The 15,446-nt window shown below is 43.1% G+C and overlaps 1 protein-coding gene across 1 annotated transcript in view; it reads right to left on the bottom strand.

Annotated features, from left to right (window-relative positions):
* Window positions 1–3,759: 3,759 nt before the first annotated feature.
* RHOJ (ras homolog family member J) overlaps window positions 3,760–15,446 on the bottom strand; it is a 62,590-nt gene continuing 50,903 nt past the window's right edge. Inside the window, exons 3-5 of the mRNA XM_083738516.1 lie at window positions 14,391–14,555; window positions 13,261–13,356; window positions 3,760–8,076 (exon numbers count right to left, since the gene is read on the bottom strand). Coding sequence (XP_083594642.1) covers window positions 7,930–8,076; window positions 13,261–13,356; window positions 14,391–14,555 — 408 coding nt within the window. The 3' untranslated portion in view covers window positions 3,760–7,929. The remainder of the gene's footprint in view (window positions 8,077–13,260; window positions 13,357–14,390; window positions 14,556–15,446) is intronic.

Genomic DNA, 15,446 nt, shown 5'->3' with positions numbered 1-15,446 from the left:
ATCTTTCTGCAGGGCCTGCAAGACAGAGCTGTTCCGCCTGGCCTTTGGTTTGGACTTAGTCTGACCCTTACGTTTCCCTCCCCTTATGGTTTTGATCTATGGGCTACTTTTAAAATGAGGCTGCATTTTAAATTGCATTTTAACCTGTATTCCCCCCCCTTATGTTTTTACTGTAATTTTACTGGTATTAGCTTCCCTGAGCCCGGCTCTGGCTGGGGAGGGCGGGGTATAAATAAAATTTATTATTACTGGCTTGTGTCAGTCAGCCACTGAGTTTGCACCTATTTTCATGCGAGGAACATTGAAGAGCATGAAGCACCCTCTCTAAGAATAGTTAAGGTCGTAGCTCCTCTGTGCCAAGTAAGCCTCACTAAATGCAGCAGGAGTCACTTTTCTAAAAAAGTGCTTTCTGATTAATATGGGGTAAGCTTTATTGATCCAAAGTTTTAAAATTGATTAAGCTAACCAATTAATTGCCTTTTTTTTTTTTTTGCTGCCCTAGTAACATTAGATGTATAAGCACAATTCCCAGGGAGAGAGGAGCAAAGCCTATTCAGAAGAGCCTTCTGGCCAAGTGGCAGTTTATGCCAAGTCTATTTTAGCTGAAACGGCAGGTCAGGAGCTAAGAGTGCGTCTAGCAAGAAAATCCTGCAGCTCTCCTGAGCGAAGAGAACGATCAAACCTGAGAATGTCTGTCGTGAAATAGTGAGTGCACAGGATAGAGCACAGACACAATGGGTGCTGCATCGCGACCAAGGCAGTTTCAGTCCCATGATGAGGCCTGAATCCTGACTGGAAGGGATCCAAATGGTCCGCATTCTCCAGGTTTGCCTGGAGTTGCTCCACAACCACCCGCTCAATCACCGAGCCCAAGAATGAAAGATTTGAGACTGGGCGATAGTTGGCCATATTGGTCGGGTCCAAAGATGTTTTTTAAAGAAGCGGTTTAATGACTGCCTCTTTCAGTGAGTCTAGGAAGGCTCCCTCTAGGAAGAATTCACCACCCCACGGAGCCCATCGCCCAGCCCTTCTTGGCTAACTTTTATGAGCCAGGATGGGCAAGGATCAAGGAGACAGGTGGTCAGTTTCACTCATCGAAACAGCCTGTCCACATCCTCAGAAGTAACAGATTGGAACCGATCCATGCTACTTGACTAGACAGGACTCCAGCACTCTCCCGCCCCGGCCCTGCTCCCATGGTGGAGTCTACCTCTTTCTGAATCTGAGTTTCTACACGTACTCACACACCCCTCTCTGCCCTCCATCACAGTGAGGTCAAAGTTCAAAGACACAGTCCAGCCAGGCAAAAACTGTGGGGAGGGGAAGTGAAAATATAAAATTCCGTGTTTGCTAGGTGAGCAAAGGTTTTAGACATATGCAGATCCCTGTAAATTCCTAGAGGGCACCCTGTGAAGTCGCATCCCCTAATTGCCCAGGCAGGAATGGTAACAATAGGAAGATAATCTTTATTATTTTCTTCCACCTCTCTTGTCATGCAGCCATGGGGATTAGGATGTGGAGCAGGTCCACCCCAGGTAGCATCTTTGATCTAAAGCGTTTTGCACTCTAGAAAGATGCTTTGCCTGACATCCCACTGCTATTTTCTGCGTGAATCAAGCCTGCAACTATATTCTTACATCACAGACTTCTCCGTTGTTGTTTCATTTTGAGGGATAAATAAAGCGGAAGATCCAGTCTGCCAGAGGTACTCTGGATAATTAGAGAAAGCTAATTGTGCCAAGTTTCCGTGTTAATGCTGCAAAGGATGGCATATGTTATGTACTGAGTTGAATAGGATCCAAAATGCAGCAGTCTGGTTGGTCCTAGAACAATAGGATCCAAAATGCAGCAGTCTGATTGGTCCTAGAACAATAGGATCCAAAATGCAGCAGTCTGATTGGTCCTAGAACAATGCAGCAGTATAACTGGTCCGCAGGAGCCACCCAATCCAGGTCCAGGTGGAAGTGAATCCGCAACCTGATTGGCCTACAGGAGAATCCCGGAATTAGCCAATCACGTGGGGCCCATTGTGTAAATAATGTATATAAAGCAGACATTCTGGGGGGACTTCCATTCCTCCTCACCACTATGAGCTGAATAAAGAGCATGAAATCCACTCTCGACTCCGAGTATATTTTTAACTCTGCTAAACTAGACACTAACCTTACTCAAGTGAGCAAGAGGAGGATAATTAATAAATAACGCATACTCTCCTACCTTCCAAATCCATCCCAACAAAAATGGGTGGATCAAGTGAGGGGTGGAACCTGGGTAGGGGGCATAGCCCAGTGACAGCCCTGAGGGTTAGGCAGAGATGCCTGATGGGCTGCTTTTAGACCCCATGTTCACCTCCAGAAATCCTCACGCCAAACGATATCATACAGAAATGCTGAATCAAACTTCTTCCTGAAACCTTGCAGGAGCTGCACTAAGCTAAGAAACTGTCAGAGGGGGACATCAAGGCCAAAGGGGATCAATTATTAAGGATATAATAGATTTAATCTGGAACCGTATGGTTCCTAAGAGAACAGGCCAAGGATCACCTGAGACTTTAGACGTCCCTCTCTGATGCCTTGGCAACCTGTTAGGCTGGGGCAGAACTGGCCAGTGTCCAGCCACCATCTCAATCTGTGGTTCTCAAACTTCCAGGGTATCTTATCTACCTTGACTTGTCTGCTGAGGAACCGCTACACATCAGCTACAGAACTCATGTGTCTACAAGGCATGCCTATTTAACATCCATTTCAGCTCTCGTTATCACTGACTGTAATGTTTGCAGTTCATTGCCATCCAAATCCCACCTTATGAGTTTTCTTCTTTATAGGCCTGCCAGTTGAGCATCTGGCAAAGTTTGCTCGAGCCCACAGAAGGTTACGCCATAATGAATCTGATAGGAGTGTATTCTACGCAGCACTAAGCAATATCGTTCCATCAGCAAAAGGATTTCTCCTGGCGCAATGATGTCCAAATCTCCTCCCTCCAGCATGCCCTTTAAATATGCTGTGGATGACACTTCCGGACTAGGGCACTCAGTGATGGGTTGTAGTCTGTGCTCCTGCTATCGAGAGAGAGAGACGAAGTTGCAAGACGAGAGATTAAAGGGAGAGCAACTAAAGGCAAATTTAACCCTACGCCAAAGGGGAGAGCTTGGGTGGCAAAATTCCAGGCTGCCAAACAAGGGGTTTGCCCTCCTCATTTTGGACACAAAACTTAAGAACAGAACAAAGAGTGAAGGGATGAACCTCAGCGTCTGGGGAAAAAACCACTCTTGCTTGCAAGTGCCTTGAAACCTGAGCAACCAGTGCTGGTCTACTCCGCAAAGATAAATGTTATGTACTGAAGTTCTCATCCTGGGCCAGCAGGGGGATACTGTAGATAGTTATGCAAATAAGGGATCGAAAGGGACGTTCAGTGATTGGATAGTTTTAGAAAATTGTTACAGTTACGTTGTAGTGGAGCTCTATATAAGCAGGCTGACCGAACCCTTCAGTTCAGTTCTGTCCTGGCCTGTGAATAAACAAGAGCTGTTTGAAGAATCTCTGTGTCGTCTGATATGTTCACCCACAACTTAACAATAAAGAATTAAAAACACTGACTGCATCCCTGGAGCAAGTAAAAAAACCCAAGGAGGTATGTAAAGGGGAAAACAGCTACCACGAAAAATCATCAAAAAATGTGAGGGACGGGCTCTACCTCAAGGCGGTTGTTAAACTGTAAACTATACTGTGAAAATAAGTCCGAAAGAAATCCAAATTGCACTCCAAGTGAAAATAAATTTAATCCACTTTAACCAGAATATAAAAAAGAACAGCGAGCATAAAAGAGGGGGAAGGGAGAGAAAGCTGTCTCAGTTTTGGGGATGGTGGGGGGGCATGTGAGGAGGGGGGAAATCCCCTTGTGACAAGTCTAATCCTTACATTACTACAAAACATGTGGTTAAAGTCTTCAAGGTGCAATGACACTGTTGTTTTTACACGACACGACTTTGGCGCGCAACGGTGATTGGTCGCTGTGAATGAGCGGGTGCTTGGTGTACACAAGTCCTCCTCTCTCCTTTTTTAAAGAAACAAAAACATTTTTATAGAAGGCACCATTAACCCCCACATGCTTGCTGGGAGTAAAGCAGCTTGCAGGAAGACACTTGAGCCAGTGGGAGGAGAGACAGACAAAAAGGCAACTCTTCTTTCCTTGCTGACACCTTCTTGAGTAACTTACCTGCAGATTATTTTTCTCATAGCCTTTACTTCCTTCCTGTCAGCGTTGAACCTGCTTCATGTTAGCATTGAACTCCATCATGGCAACATATAATAGCTTGGGTACTCATAACGGCTTTGGGACGTGGGTGGCACTGTGGGTTAAACCACAGAGCCTAGGACTTGCCGATCAGAAGGTCGGCGGTTCGAATCCCCGCGATGGGGTGAGCTCCCGTTGCTCGGTCCCTGCTCCTGCCCACCTAGCAGTTCGAAAGCACGTCAAAGTGCAAGTAGATGAATAGGTACCACTCCGGCGGGAAGGTAAACGGCGTTTCCATGCACTGCTCTGGTACACCAGAAGCGGCTTAGTCCTGCTGGCCATATGACCCGGAAGCTGTATGCCGGTTCCCTCAGCCAAGAAAGCGAGATGAGCGCCGGAACCCCAGAATCGGCCACGACTGGACCTAATGGTCAGGGGTCCCTTTACCTTTACCATAACGGCTTCATTTGCCAGGAGTAAGAAATCTTATCTTTCTTTAGTTCTTAGCAGACTATTTATTTCGGCTCTCCGTTGCCATATATACCCAACTCCAACAACAATGACCCATGGACAAAGTTTTCCACAGGTAAGCTATCTGTGCTCATTTAGCAAAATAAGGCGAGGGGGGGGGGGGGAATCGCCACAACCTTCCAAAGGCTGCTCTTTCCAATTGCATTTACCGTATTTATCGCTCTATAAGACACACCAAACCACAAGACACACCTAGTTTTTGGAGGAGGAAAACAAGAAAAAAAAAATTCTGAATCTCAGAAGTCAGAACAGCAAGAGGGATTGCTGCGCAGTGAAAGCAGCAATCCCTCTTGCTGTTCTGGCTTCTGGGATAGCTGCGCAGCCTCCATTCGCTCCATAAGATGCACACACATTTCCCCTTACTTTTTAGGAGGGAAAAAGTGAGTCTTATAGAGCAAAAAATACGGTAAATGATTCGTGGAAAACATTTGTAAATAAGGCACCTACAGCAGCCTTAAGGCACTGGGTTGTCCTAGGTTGCTTTGTAGCTGGAAACTAGAATGAAAAACATTTGAGACTTTTAGTTTAGAGAAAGGGCAAGTAAGGGGTGGCACGAAACAAATGTTTAAATTACACAAGGCCTGGAGAGACTGCAGCCATTTCCAAGTGTCCTTATTTTCCAGGGACAGCCCCGGATTTACAGAAGCCCATCCCGGTTTCTGATCCTGGAATGCCCCGCTTTTCCTTAGGGCATCCCTATTTTCATCAGAGAAATGTTGGAGGGTATGAGAATGGGTAGAGAAAAGCCTTTCTCCCTCTCTCATAACCAGAACTTGTGCAAATCCAAGGAAGCTGAAAGTTGGAAGAGTCTCAGCAGATTTTTAAAAGCCCATTGAGTCCAGCGTCCTGTTCTCAACATGGCCAACTAGATGCCCATGGAAAACATGAGCAAGCAGGGCCCAAGAGCGCACTCTCCATGGTTTCTGGCAACTAGTATTCAGAACTGTGGGGGCAGAAGACAGCCATTGTGCTAGAAGAAGAAGAGTTTGGATTTGATATCCCGCTTTATCACTACCCGAAGGCGTCTCAAAGCGGCTAACATTCTCCTTTCCCTTCCTCCCCCACAACAAACACTCTGTGAGGTGAGTGGGGCTGAGAGACTTCAGAGAAGTGTGACTGGCCCAAGGTCACCCAGCAGCTGCATGTGGAGGAGCGGAGACGCGAACCCGGTTCACCAGATTATGAGTGCACTGCTCTTAACCACTACCACACTGGCTTCCATTGATATTTATCTAATCGCCTTTTAAAACCAACAAAGTCGGTAGTCGTCATGACACACAGCCGTCACGAATTCCATAGCTTAACTATTTGATTATTATCATTTGTTATCATCTTTCTTCCAAGCCCTAACCTTTATAGTCCTAAACGGCCTCAGCCCAGTATACCTGAAGGAGCGTCTCCACCCCCATCGTTCTGCCCGGACACTGAGGTCCAGCTCTGAGGGCCTTCTGGCGGTTCCCTCACTGCGAGAAACCAAGTTACAGGGAACCAGGCAGAGGGCCTTCTCGGTAGTGGCGCCCTCCCTGTGGAATGCCCTCCCACCAGATGTCAAAGAGAAAAATAACTACCAAACGTTTAGAAGACATCTGAAGGCAGCCCTGTTTAGGGAAGCTTTTAAGTTTAATAGGTTATTGTATTTTGGTGTTCTGTTGGAAGCCGCCCAGAGTGGCTGGAGAAACCCAGCCAGATGGGCGGGGTATAAATAATAAATTATTATTGTTATTATTATTATTATTATTATTATTATTATTATTAGGAGCTCATCGTGGCAAACCTGCTTGGTCTCCCCACATCTTATCCTCACAACAACCCTATGAGGTAGGTTAGGTTGAAAGACAGTGACCAGCCCAAGGCTACCCAGCAAGTTTCACGGCTGAGGGGGGATTTGAACCCTGGCCTCCCAGGTCCTAGTCCAACACTCTAACCACTGCACCACACTGCCTGCAGTCTCTCCAGGCCTGCAGGCGCTGTGTGATGAAGCACTTTCTTTTATCTTTCCTGAATCTTCCAAGATTCATCTTCATTGTGATAGGAGAAAGGGGGAGAAAAACTGTTTCTGTACCCACTTTATGATTTTATACATTTCTATTGTGTTGCTTCTCACTCACCTTTTCTCTAAACCAAAAAATAAACAGCAAATGCTATAACCTTTCCTCATAGGGGAGTTGGTCATCCCATTTATCACTTCCATTACCATTTTCTGAACCTTCCTCAACTTTATGATATCCTTTCGGAGGTTGTTCAATGAGCAGTTTAGAATTTCCTGCATTGCAGCGGGTTGGACTAGATGACCGCTGAGGTCCCTTCCAACCCAGCAGCTCTGGGATCCTACATCTTAAAACAACAGCGAGAACAACTGGGTGAAGAGGGAACTAGGTCTGCATTCAGAATATACATGCAGCTCCTACCAGACCCTGGCTATAGCCATTTGCAAGCAAGAAAATTCGGTTGTACTCAATTTAGTAAAAAATAAAACAAAATCCCAGATGCTCAAGGGTAAAATGACAATACATTTTGATGGCTCTCTAGTTGGATAATGCTCAATATATAAAAAGGGAGACAAAATACAGTAAATGTCAGTTTGATACCACATTGTTTCCCTCCTCCCCAAGAAATGAGGCTCTTTTTGAAACGGGGAATATCCATAAAAAAGCAGATTAAAACAGGATCTCTAATGTTGCATCAACCACGGTCAACTCTGGAAGAGTTATTTGCCTGCCTGATTTAGCTTTTGTGGCCCAGTCATGATTGAATATTCATACCGGATTCATTCGTTGTTGCTGAAGGCTACAAATTACTGAATCTAGAGATTCTCTCAGTTTTGCTGCAGGATCCTTTGAGATCTTTTCACATTTTTTTTCCGGGCTCTGACACCGCAGGAAGAGTTCTCTCAGCTGCTTTACTTTATCAGCTAGCTTTGCCCGAGGAAAAGTGACCACAATATGGACCAGCTGCTTGTATCTACAGCTCTGTAGCGGTTAGAAAAAAGCAGGTAAGATATGAGAAGGCGCAAGCGTAGGAGGAATCACAGACGGGGAAGATCTCCCTTTGAAGATGCCTCCTTCCTGGTCATGTCCTTCGATCTTTTGTGCAGGTGTGAAATTATGGGATGGGAAGACTCTGGCCAAACACCAGCCCAACCCCGTTCCAATATTCCGGTCATCGTCATACAACTCGACAGCAACTGCTGCACTCAGAGCATGGTTTCTTTTTCTTCTTGGGATTGAATATGGTGAGTATCGCTTCGTCAAAGACGGCCTTCAGGCCTTTCTGAGTCAAGGCTGAGCACTCCAGGTAGCACTGGGCGCCAATCTAGAACGAATAAAAAAAGAGAGAGACAGACAGGCCTGAGCGACGGTGGCAAGAAAATAACCTCTGGGTCATAAAAAAAACCCAGGAGCATTTTTACTCGGTATTATAGGTGAGGACATTAATAGACAAGATGTTAAATTATTTTTATATGCAACAACAGCGGCGAGAGTATTGTTAGCCCAGAAATGGAAGCAAGAAGGAATTCTGATGAAAGAAGAATGGCAGACGAAATTAATGGACTACGCAGAATTGGATAAAATGACAGGAAGGATTCGAAACCTGCGGGACCAGAGATTTACAGAAGATTGGAAGAAATATATGAACTATTTGAAGAGCAATTGTAATCAACAAATTACGCTAGTAGTGCTACAAGAAGTTTTGTAAGGAGAAATATATGAAATATTGCAAAGTAGAGAAAGAATAGAGATATTAGTTATGAAATTTAAATGTAATAGTGAAAGTAAGAAATGTAAATTAAGTGAACAGATTGAAAAATTTTCAGATGTGATTGATGGAAGTCAAAAAATTGTATAAGATATAAAAGTATGTTTAATTATTGTTGAAAATGATATGTTAAAAAATTAATAAAAATTAATATTAAAAAAAACAAAAAAACAAAAATAACCTCTGGGTCAGGGGTAGGCAACCTAAGGCCCGTGGGCCGGATCTGGCCCAATTCCCTTGTCAATCCAGCCCAAGGACGGTCCAGGAATCAGCATGTTTTTACATGAGTAGAATGCGTGCTTTTATTTAAAATGCATCTCTGGGTTATTTGTGGGGCATAGGAATTTGTTCATCCCCCCCCAAAAAAATATTGTCCAGCCCACCACATGGTCTGAGGGATGGTGAACCAGACCACGGCTGAAAAAGGTTGCTGACCCGACACAAGATCTACCCACCCGGGAAGAATGGCAGATGAAGGTGATGGAGTATATGGAACTGGCGGAAATGACTGGCAGAATCCGAGACCAGGGAGAAGAGTCGGTAGAAGAAGATTGGAAGAAATTTAAAGACTATTTACAGAAATATTGTAAAATTAAGGAATGTTAGAAGGATGCTGGAATGAAGTTATGTGGTTTTAGCAGTAATCTTATAAAGGATTAAGGAAAAATGGATTATTAATAGGTGAGAATGTAAAGTTATAATACATGAAGATAAATTATTAAGATAAAAGTAAAGATGGAAAGGATTTGCTGAAATAACTAATTGAACTAGAATACAAAAAAGGGAGGTGTGAGGAGGTCAAGGAAACAAGTAAATGAAAGACAAGATATGGAAAGATTGACTTGTTTTTAACTGTTTTTATTTTTCTGTATTTTGTATTTTCTGTTTTTTTTCTTTTTTTCCTTTCTTTATTATTGTAATTTTTTGAAACTTCAATAAACATTATTTTTTTAAAAATGAAAAAGGTTGCTGACCCTGCTCTGGGTATTGAAAGGTAGAGTGCCCCAAGTCAAGGAGGTTCCATTTGACTATGTTGGCCGAAAGAAGAGTCCTCTGTCTTCCTCCAAGAATTTGTCTAAAGCTATCTAAGATGTTTTACTGTTGTTTTATGATTTGCTGGAAGCCTCCCAGAGTGGCTGGGGCATATAAGAGCATATAATTCAATCTATCATCTATCTATCTATCTATCTATCTATCTATCTATCTATCTATCATCTATCTATCTATCTATCTATCTATCTATCTATCTATGTATCATCTATCTATCTATCTATCTATCTATCTATCTATCATCTATCTATCTATCATCTATCTATCTATCTATCTATCTATCTATCTATCTATCTATCATCTATCTATCTGTCTGTCTGTCTGTCTGTCTATCTATCTATCTATCTATCTATCTATCTATCTATCTATCTATCATCTATCTATCTATATCTATCTATCTATCTATCTATCTATCTCTATCTATCATCTATCTATCTATCATCTATCTATATCTATCTATCTATCTATCATCTATCTATCTGTCTATCTATCTATCTATCTATCTATCTATCTATCTATCTATCTATCTAATCTATATCTATCTATCTATCTATCTATCTATCTATCTATCTATCTATATCTATCTATCTATCTATCTATCTATCTATCTATCTATCAATCTATCTATCTATCATCTATCTATCATCTATACAGGGCCCTGCAGGATCTGATTTCTTTCCGCAGGGCCTGTAAGACAGAGTTGTTCCGCCTGGCCTTTGGCTTGGAGCCAATTTGATTCCCTCTCTCTCTCTCTCTCTCTCTCTCTCTCTCTCTCTCTTTTCTTTCTCCTCTTTCTTTCTTTTCCTTCTCCTGCGATGAGGCTACATTTTAATATTTTAATGTTCCATTATTTTAGTGTTGTATTTTATTTTTGTTTTTAAGTTGTAATCATTCATCTTGTTTTTATTATTGCTTGTAAGCCGCTCTGAGCCCAGCCTTGGCTGGGGAGGGCGGGGTATAAATAATAAATTATTATTATTATTATTATCTATATCTATCTATCTTCTATCATCTATCTATCTATCTATCTATCATCTATCTATCTATCTATCTATCTATCTATCTATCTATCTATCTAATCTATCTATCTATCTATTTTTCTGTCTCTATCATCTATCATCTATCATCTATCTATATCTATCTATCTATCTATCTATCTATCTATCTATCTATCTATCTATCTATATCTATCTATCTATCTATCTCTATCTATCATCTATCTATCTCTATCTATCATCTATCTATCTATCTATCTATCTATCTATCTATCTATCTATCTATCTATCTATCTATCTATCATCTATCTCAGTGTTTCCCAACCTTTTTTGGGCAAAGGCACACTTGTTTCATGAAAAAAATCTTGAGGCACACCACCATTAGAAAATGTTTAAAAAATTAACTCTGTGCTTATATTGACTATATATAAAGTAACTCTCTTTAATAGGAATCAAATAAACACAAAGAAAGTATTTTATAATTACTTTATTATGAAATAGTAAGTAAACAGAAATATGAAAAATTATAAAATACTTTATTCAGTGCGCCTTTTGTCCCTCTCCTCGAAATGCTCCAACTCAATGTTCCTCTGTGGGCTGGCCATTGGAGAGCCGTGTCGCCCACACCGCAGCCCAATACAATATGAACCCTCCCCTCGCAAGCGGCAACCCCTCCACACTGCCCACCTTAAGCCTCCACACGCGCCCTGCCCAAAGAGATGCCCGCCCGCGCGCGAGGGGATCCTTTACCTCAGCATCCCGCCAAAAAAAAAAAAAAAAAGAGGGCGGGAGACTGCGGTCCCTCAGAGGCTGGGCGTTAGGAAGAAGCAGCCGCCTTCATCCAAGCAGGAGCAGCAGCAGCTGTAGCTGTAGTAGTGCCAAGCTGTGCCGGGGACTCCGTGCCCATGAGGGGAGGGAGAGGAGAGGCAGCAGGTCGCCCTCTTAAGTCACGCGCGCGCAGGCACCACCACGCATCCCTGGCGCCCTCTCGCAGAGCCCCTGCTCAGCACCTCCCGCCTCGGGGACGCCCGTCATGAGCCGCTGAGAGGCCGCCAAGCCTCCAGGCTGCTCCCATTCAGCCTTAGGCACGCGCCCGCCTCGGGAAAAGCGGTGCTGGGAGGCGGAGAGAGAGAGAGAGAGAGAGGACGCCGCTGGCCGCGTCCCACCCTCAGTCAGGAGCTACTGAGGAGAGGGAGGTGGGGACGACGGCGCGTCTGTTCCGCTCGGGGCCAGCGCACCCCCGCCCCCCTCTCCAGAATCCCCAACTAAATACGATGCGCTAAGGGAGGGGGGAGAACACACCCACAAAGAGGACGCCTTTCTGCAGGGCGCCTAAGGCCTCTCGCCGCCCGCCTCGCCCGCCTCTCTCCCACGGCACACCAGGCAACGTCTCGCGGCACACTAGTGTGCCGCGGAACACCGGTTGGGAAACACTGATCTATCTATCTATCTATCTATCTATCTATCTATCTATCTATCTATATCTATATCATCTATCTATCATCTATCTATCTATCTATCTATCTATCTATCTCTATCTATCTATCTATCTATCTATCTATCTATCTATCTATCTATCATCTATCTATCTATCTATCATCTATCATCTATCATCTATCTATCATCTATCTATCTATCTATCTATCTATCTATCTATCTATCTATCATCTATCTATCTATCTATCTATCTATCTATCTATCTATCTATCATCTCTCTCTCTCTCTCTCTCTCTCTCTCTCTCTCTCTCTCTATCTCTATCTATCATCTATCTATCTATCTATCTATCTATCTATCTATCTATCTATCTCTATCTATCTATCTATCTATCTATCTATCTATCTATCTATCTATCTATATCATCTATCATCTATCATCTACCTATCCTTTAGCTTGCATCCTAGCCTAACATCCTGTATCCCCTGGCGGCTAAATTAGGTACCTCTAGGAGTAGCCTCCAAGCAGAGCATGAAGACAAATATCTATATTCTGCCATTGCTCCCCAGCAATGGGTATTCACAGGTAGACTATCCATGGACATGGAGGTTCTATTTGACCTAAAGCCATCAAACATCCTTTCCCCTCTTCTGTGGACTTCTCATACGGACAGAGTGGAAGTAAAATCTGCATGTATAGGCACTTATGAAGAACTTGTATTGTAACGATAGTCTTTTCTAGGTTTTTAGATGGCTCTGTTTTATCTGTGTGAGCTGCCTTGAGTCCTGGACTGGGGAAAAAAACATATTTTTCGCTCCATAAGATACATTTTTTTCCTCCTAAAAAGTAAGGGGAAATGTCTGTGTGTCTTATGAAGCGAATGCTGTGTGGAGGAGGGACGTGTAAGCGGCTCCTGTCTGCTTTGCTGCTTTAAAGCGAGCTGCGGAGGACAGACGGACGGGAGCCATGGCTCCCCTTCATTCAGAATATTTCCCCCCCCATGTTTTCCTCCTCTAAAAACTAGATGTGTCTAATGGTCAGGTGCGTCTTATGGAGTGAAAAATATGGAAAATACATACATACTGTATATACAACGACAACAACGAGCCTGGCTTAGTTTACAAGGAAGGTGCAGGGCCCAAATCAGGTGTAGGTCTAGTTTGCCTGATCAAATCCTGGCTCAATCAGTCAAGATATGCATGATTTTCATGCCCTTGCATGCGGCGTCTTGGCTCTTGGATTTAATGGGAGCAACAATACCTCTTTAGCCAGTTTGATGCCGTGTTCGTAAGACAGGGGCTTCTCCTTCATGTAGAGCAGTCGAGTCAAGGTTTTTGGATCATCTCGTAGGTCAATCTAGGAGTTTAAAGCAGACGTAAAGTTTAAGGCTTGTTCAAAAAAGAAAAGAAAAAAGGGCTATCTAAGGTCTCTAACTGTTGGAGATGGAACAGAGATAATGCTTCTCTAAAAAAGTGTTTTTTCATTGTCCTATATTGAAAGATGTTTTGGCAGAAGGTAACTGAAACTATAGATAGGGATGCGGGTGGCGCTGTGGGTTAAACCACAGAGCCTAGGACTTGCCAATCAGAAGGTTGGTGGTTTGAATCCCCGCCACGGGGTGAGCTCCTGTTGTTCGATCCCAGCTCCTGCCAACCTAGCAGTTCGAAAGCACATCAAAGTGAAAGTAGATAAATAGGTACCGCTCTGGTGGGAAGGTAAACGGCGTTTCTGTGCACTGCTCTGGTTCACCAGAAGTGGCTTAGTCATGCTGGCCACATGACCTGGAAGCTGTCTGCAGACAAACGCCGGCTCCCTCGGCCAATAAAGCGAGATGAGCGTCGCAACCCCAGAGTCGGCCATGAAAGGACCTAATGGTCAGGGTTCCTTTACCTTTACCTGTTTATCAACAGAACTGTACAGAGCAACCTTACATCTACAGAGCAAAATATCCTCTTGAATTATATACTCAGCACATGGAACCTTACAAAAGGACAATAGGAGTGGACTCTCTGTGCCCTTACCGCAGCAAAAAGACTGATATTGATGAATTGGAATAATAAAAATGCGGCTCCCTTCTACGAGGGCATTGAAGACTTACACATACAAGCTCGGAACATATGAACAACTTGCATATAAATGCAGACTTGCGATGGACAAATTCAATGATATTTGGAATCCATTCTTAGAAATACTGCAATAGGTTCAGATCTGGTGAAGTACAATTAACAACCTTGTAAAATATACAGCTTTGGGCTCCCCCTCTTTGCTTTTCCAACATGGGATTCGAACCAATGACCCTCATGCTCTACCGACTGAGCTTTTCCAGTTGGCTGAGTTAGCATGAACACACCCGAGACCAGTGTTTTGCAGACTCCTCAGCCATCCTTTACCTGTGTTCCTATCAGAACATAAGGCACATGGGGCATGCAGACTTTCAGTTCCGGCACCCATTCCTCCTGGACGTTGTGGTACGAGGCAGGGTTCACCACGGAGAAACAGATCAAAAACACGTCCGTGTTGGGGTAAGAGAGAGGCCTGAGCTGGTTGTAGTCCTCCTGCCAGACAGCAAAAGAATTTAAATGAGAGCATTACAACAGCAGTGAAATGGTTATTTGGAGCAGGAAACTAGATGTCCTTTCTGATTCCTCCCAATTCTTTGATTCTAAGCATCCACACAACCGTTTTTGCACATGATAAAGTCAAAATTTATTGAGTTGCCTAGGTGTTTTCTTATTAGCTTTCAGGGCCAGGAGCAGGCAGTTCACTAAACATTAAGAAGAAGTTTTTGACAGCAAGAGCTGTTTGAAATAAATACCACTTTGGGGCAGTGCTATTTTTCTAATCTAGAACTCGCAATGAATGCCTCCCTTGTTCTCTTAGAAAAATCTGTGCTTTGGGGTGGGGGAATGTAAAATTCTCAGGCGGTGAGATTATTTTAAACCATATACCAACCGTGGGGTTTGACTGTCTGCCAAAAGACTGATATTGATTCATTGGAAAGATAAAAGCATGGCCCTCTTTGAGCGATGGATAGAAAATATGACAATGCTGGCAATGTACAAATTAGTAATTTTTCATTCGTTGTAATAACTGTATTACGTATATACCTGTATTCCATATTGTATCACAATTCCAAATATTTTTCTTTGATTTTTCTTTTCATTTTGTTCTTTTCCTTTTCCTTTATTTTCTCATGGATTTAAAATAAATTATTATTATTATTATTATTATTATTATTATTATTATTATTATTAATAACATAAGTTGGATGGCCATCTGTCAGGGATTCTTTACCATACACATTTTGATGTGGCGAACTGCAAAACAGATAGCTTAGAGTGACCACGAGATGGCACTAGATTCTCGCAAGAAGGTTCACAACAAAGACTTTTGAGTTTCCGAACAATATTTGCTTCGGAGAGGTGAAGCTTGGGGCACCATTAAGA

Source organism: Podarcis gaigeae, assembly GCF_964106915.1.
Source record: "Podarcis gaigeae genome assembly, chromosome: 1".
Lineage (NCBI taxonomy): Eukaryota > Metazoa > Chordata > Lepidosauria > Squamata > Lacertidae > Podarcis > Podarcis gaigeae.
This window is presented reverse-complemented; position numbering and strand designations above follow the sequence as displayed.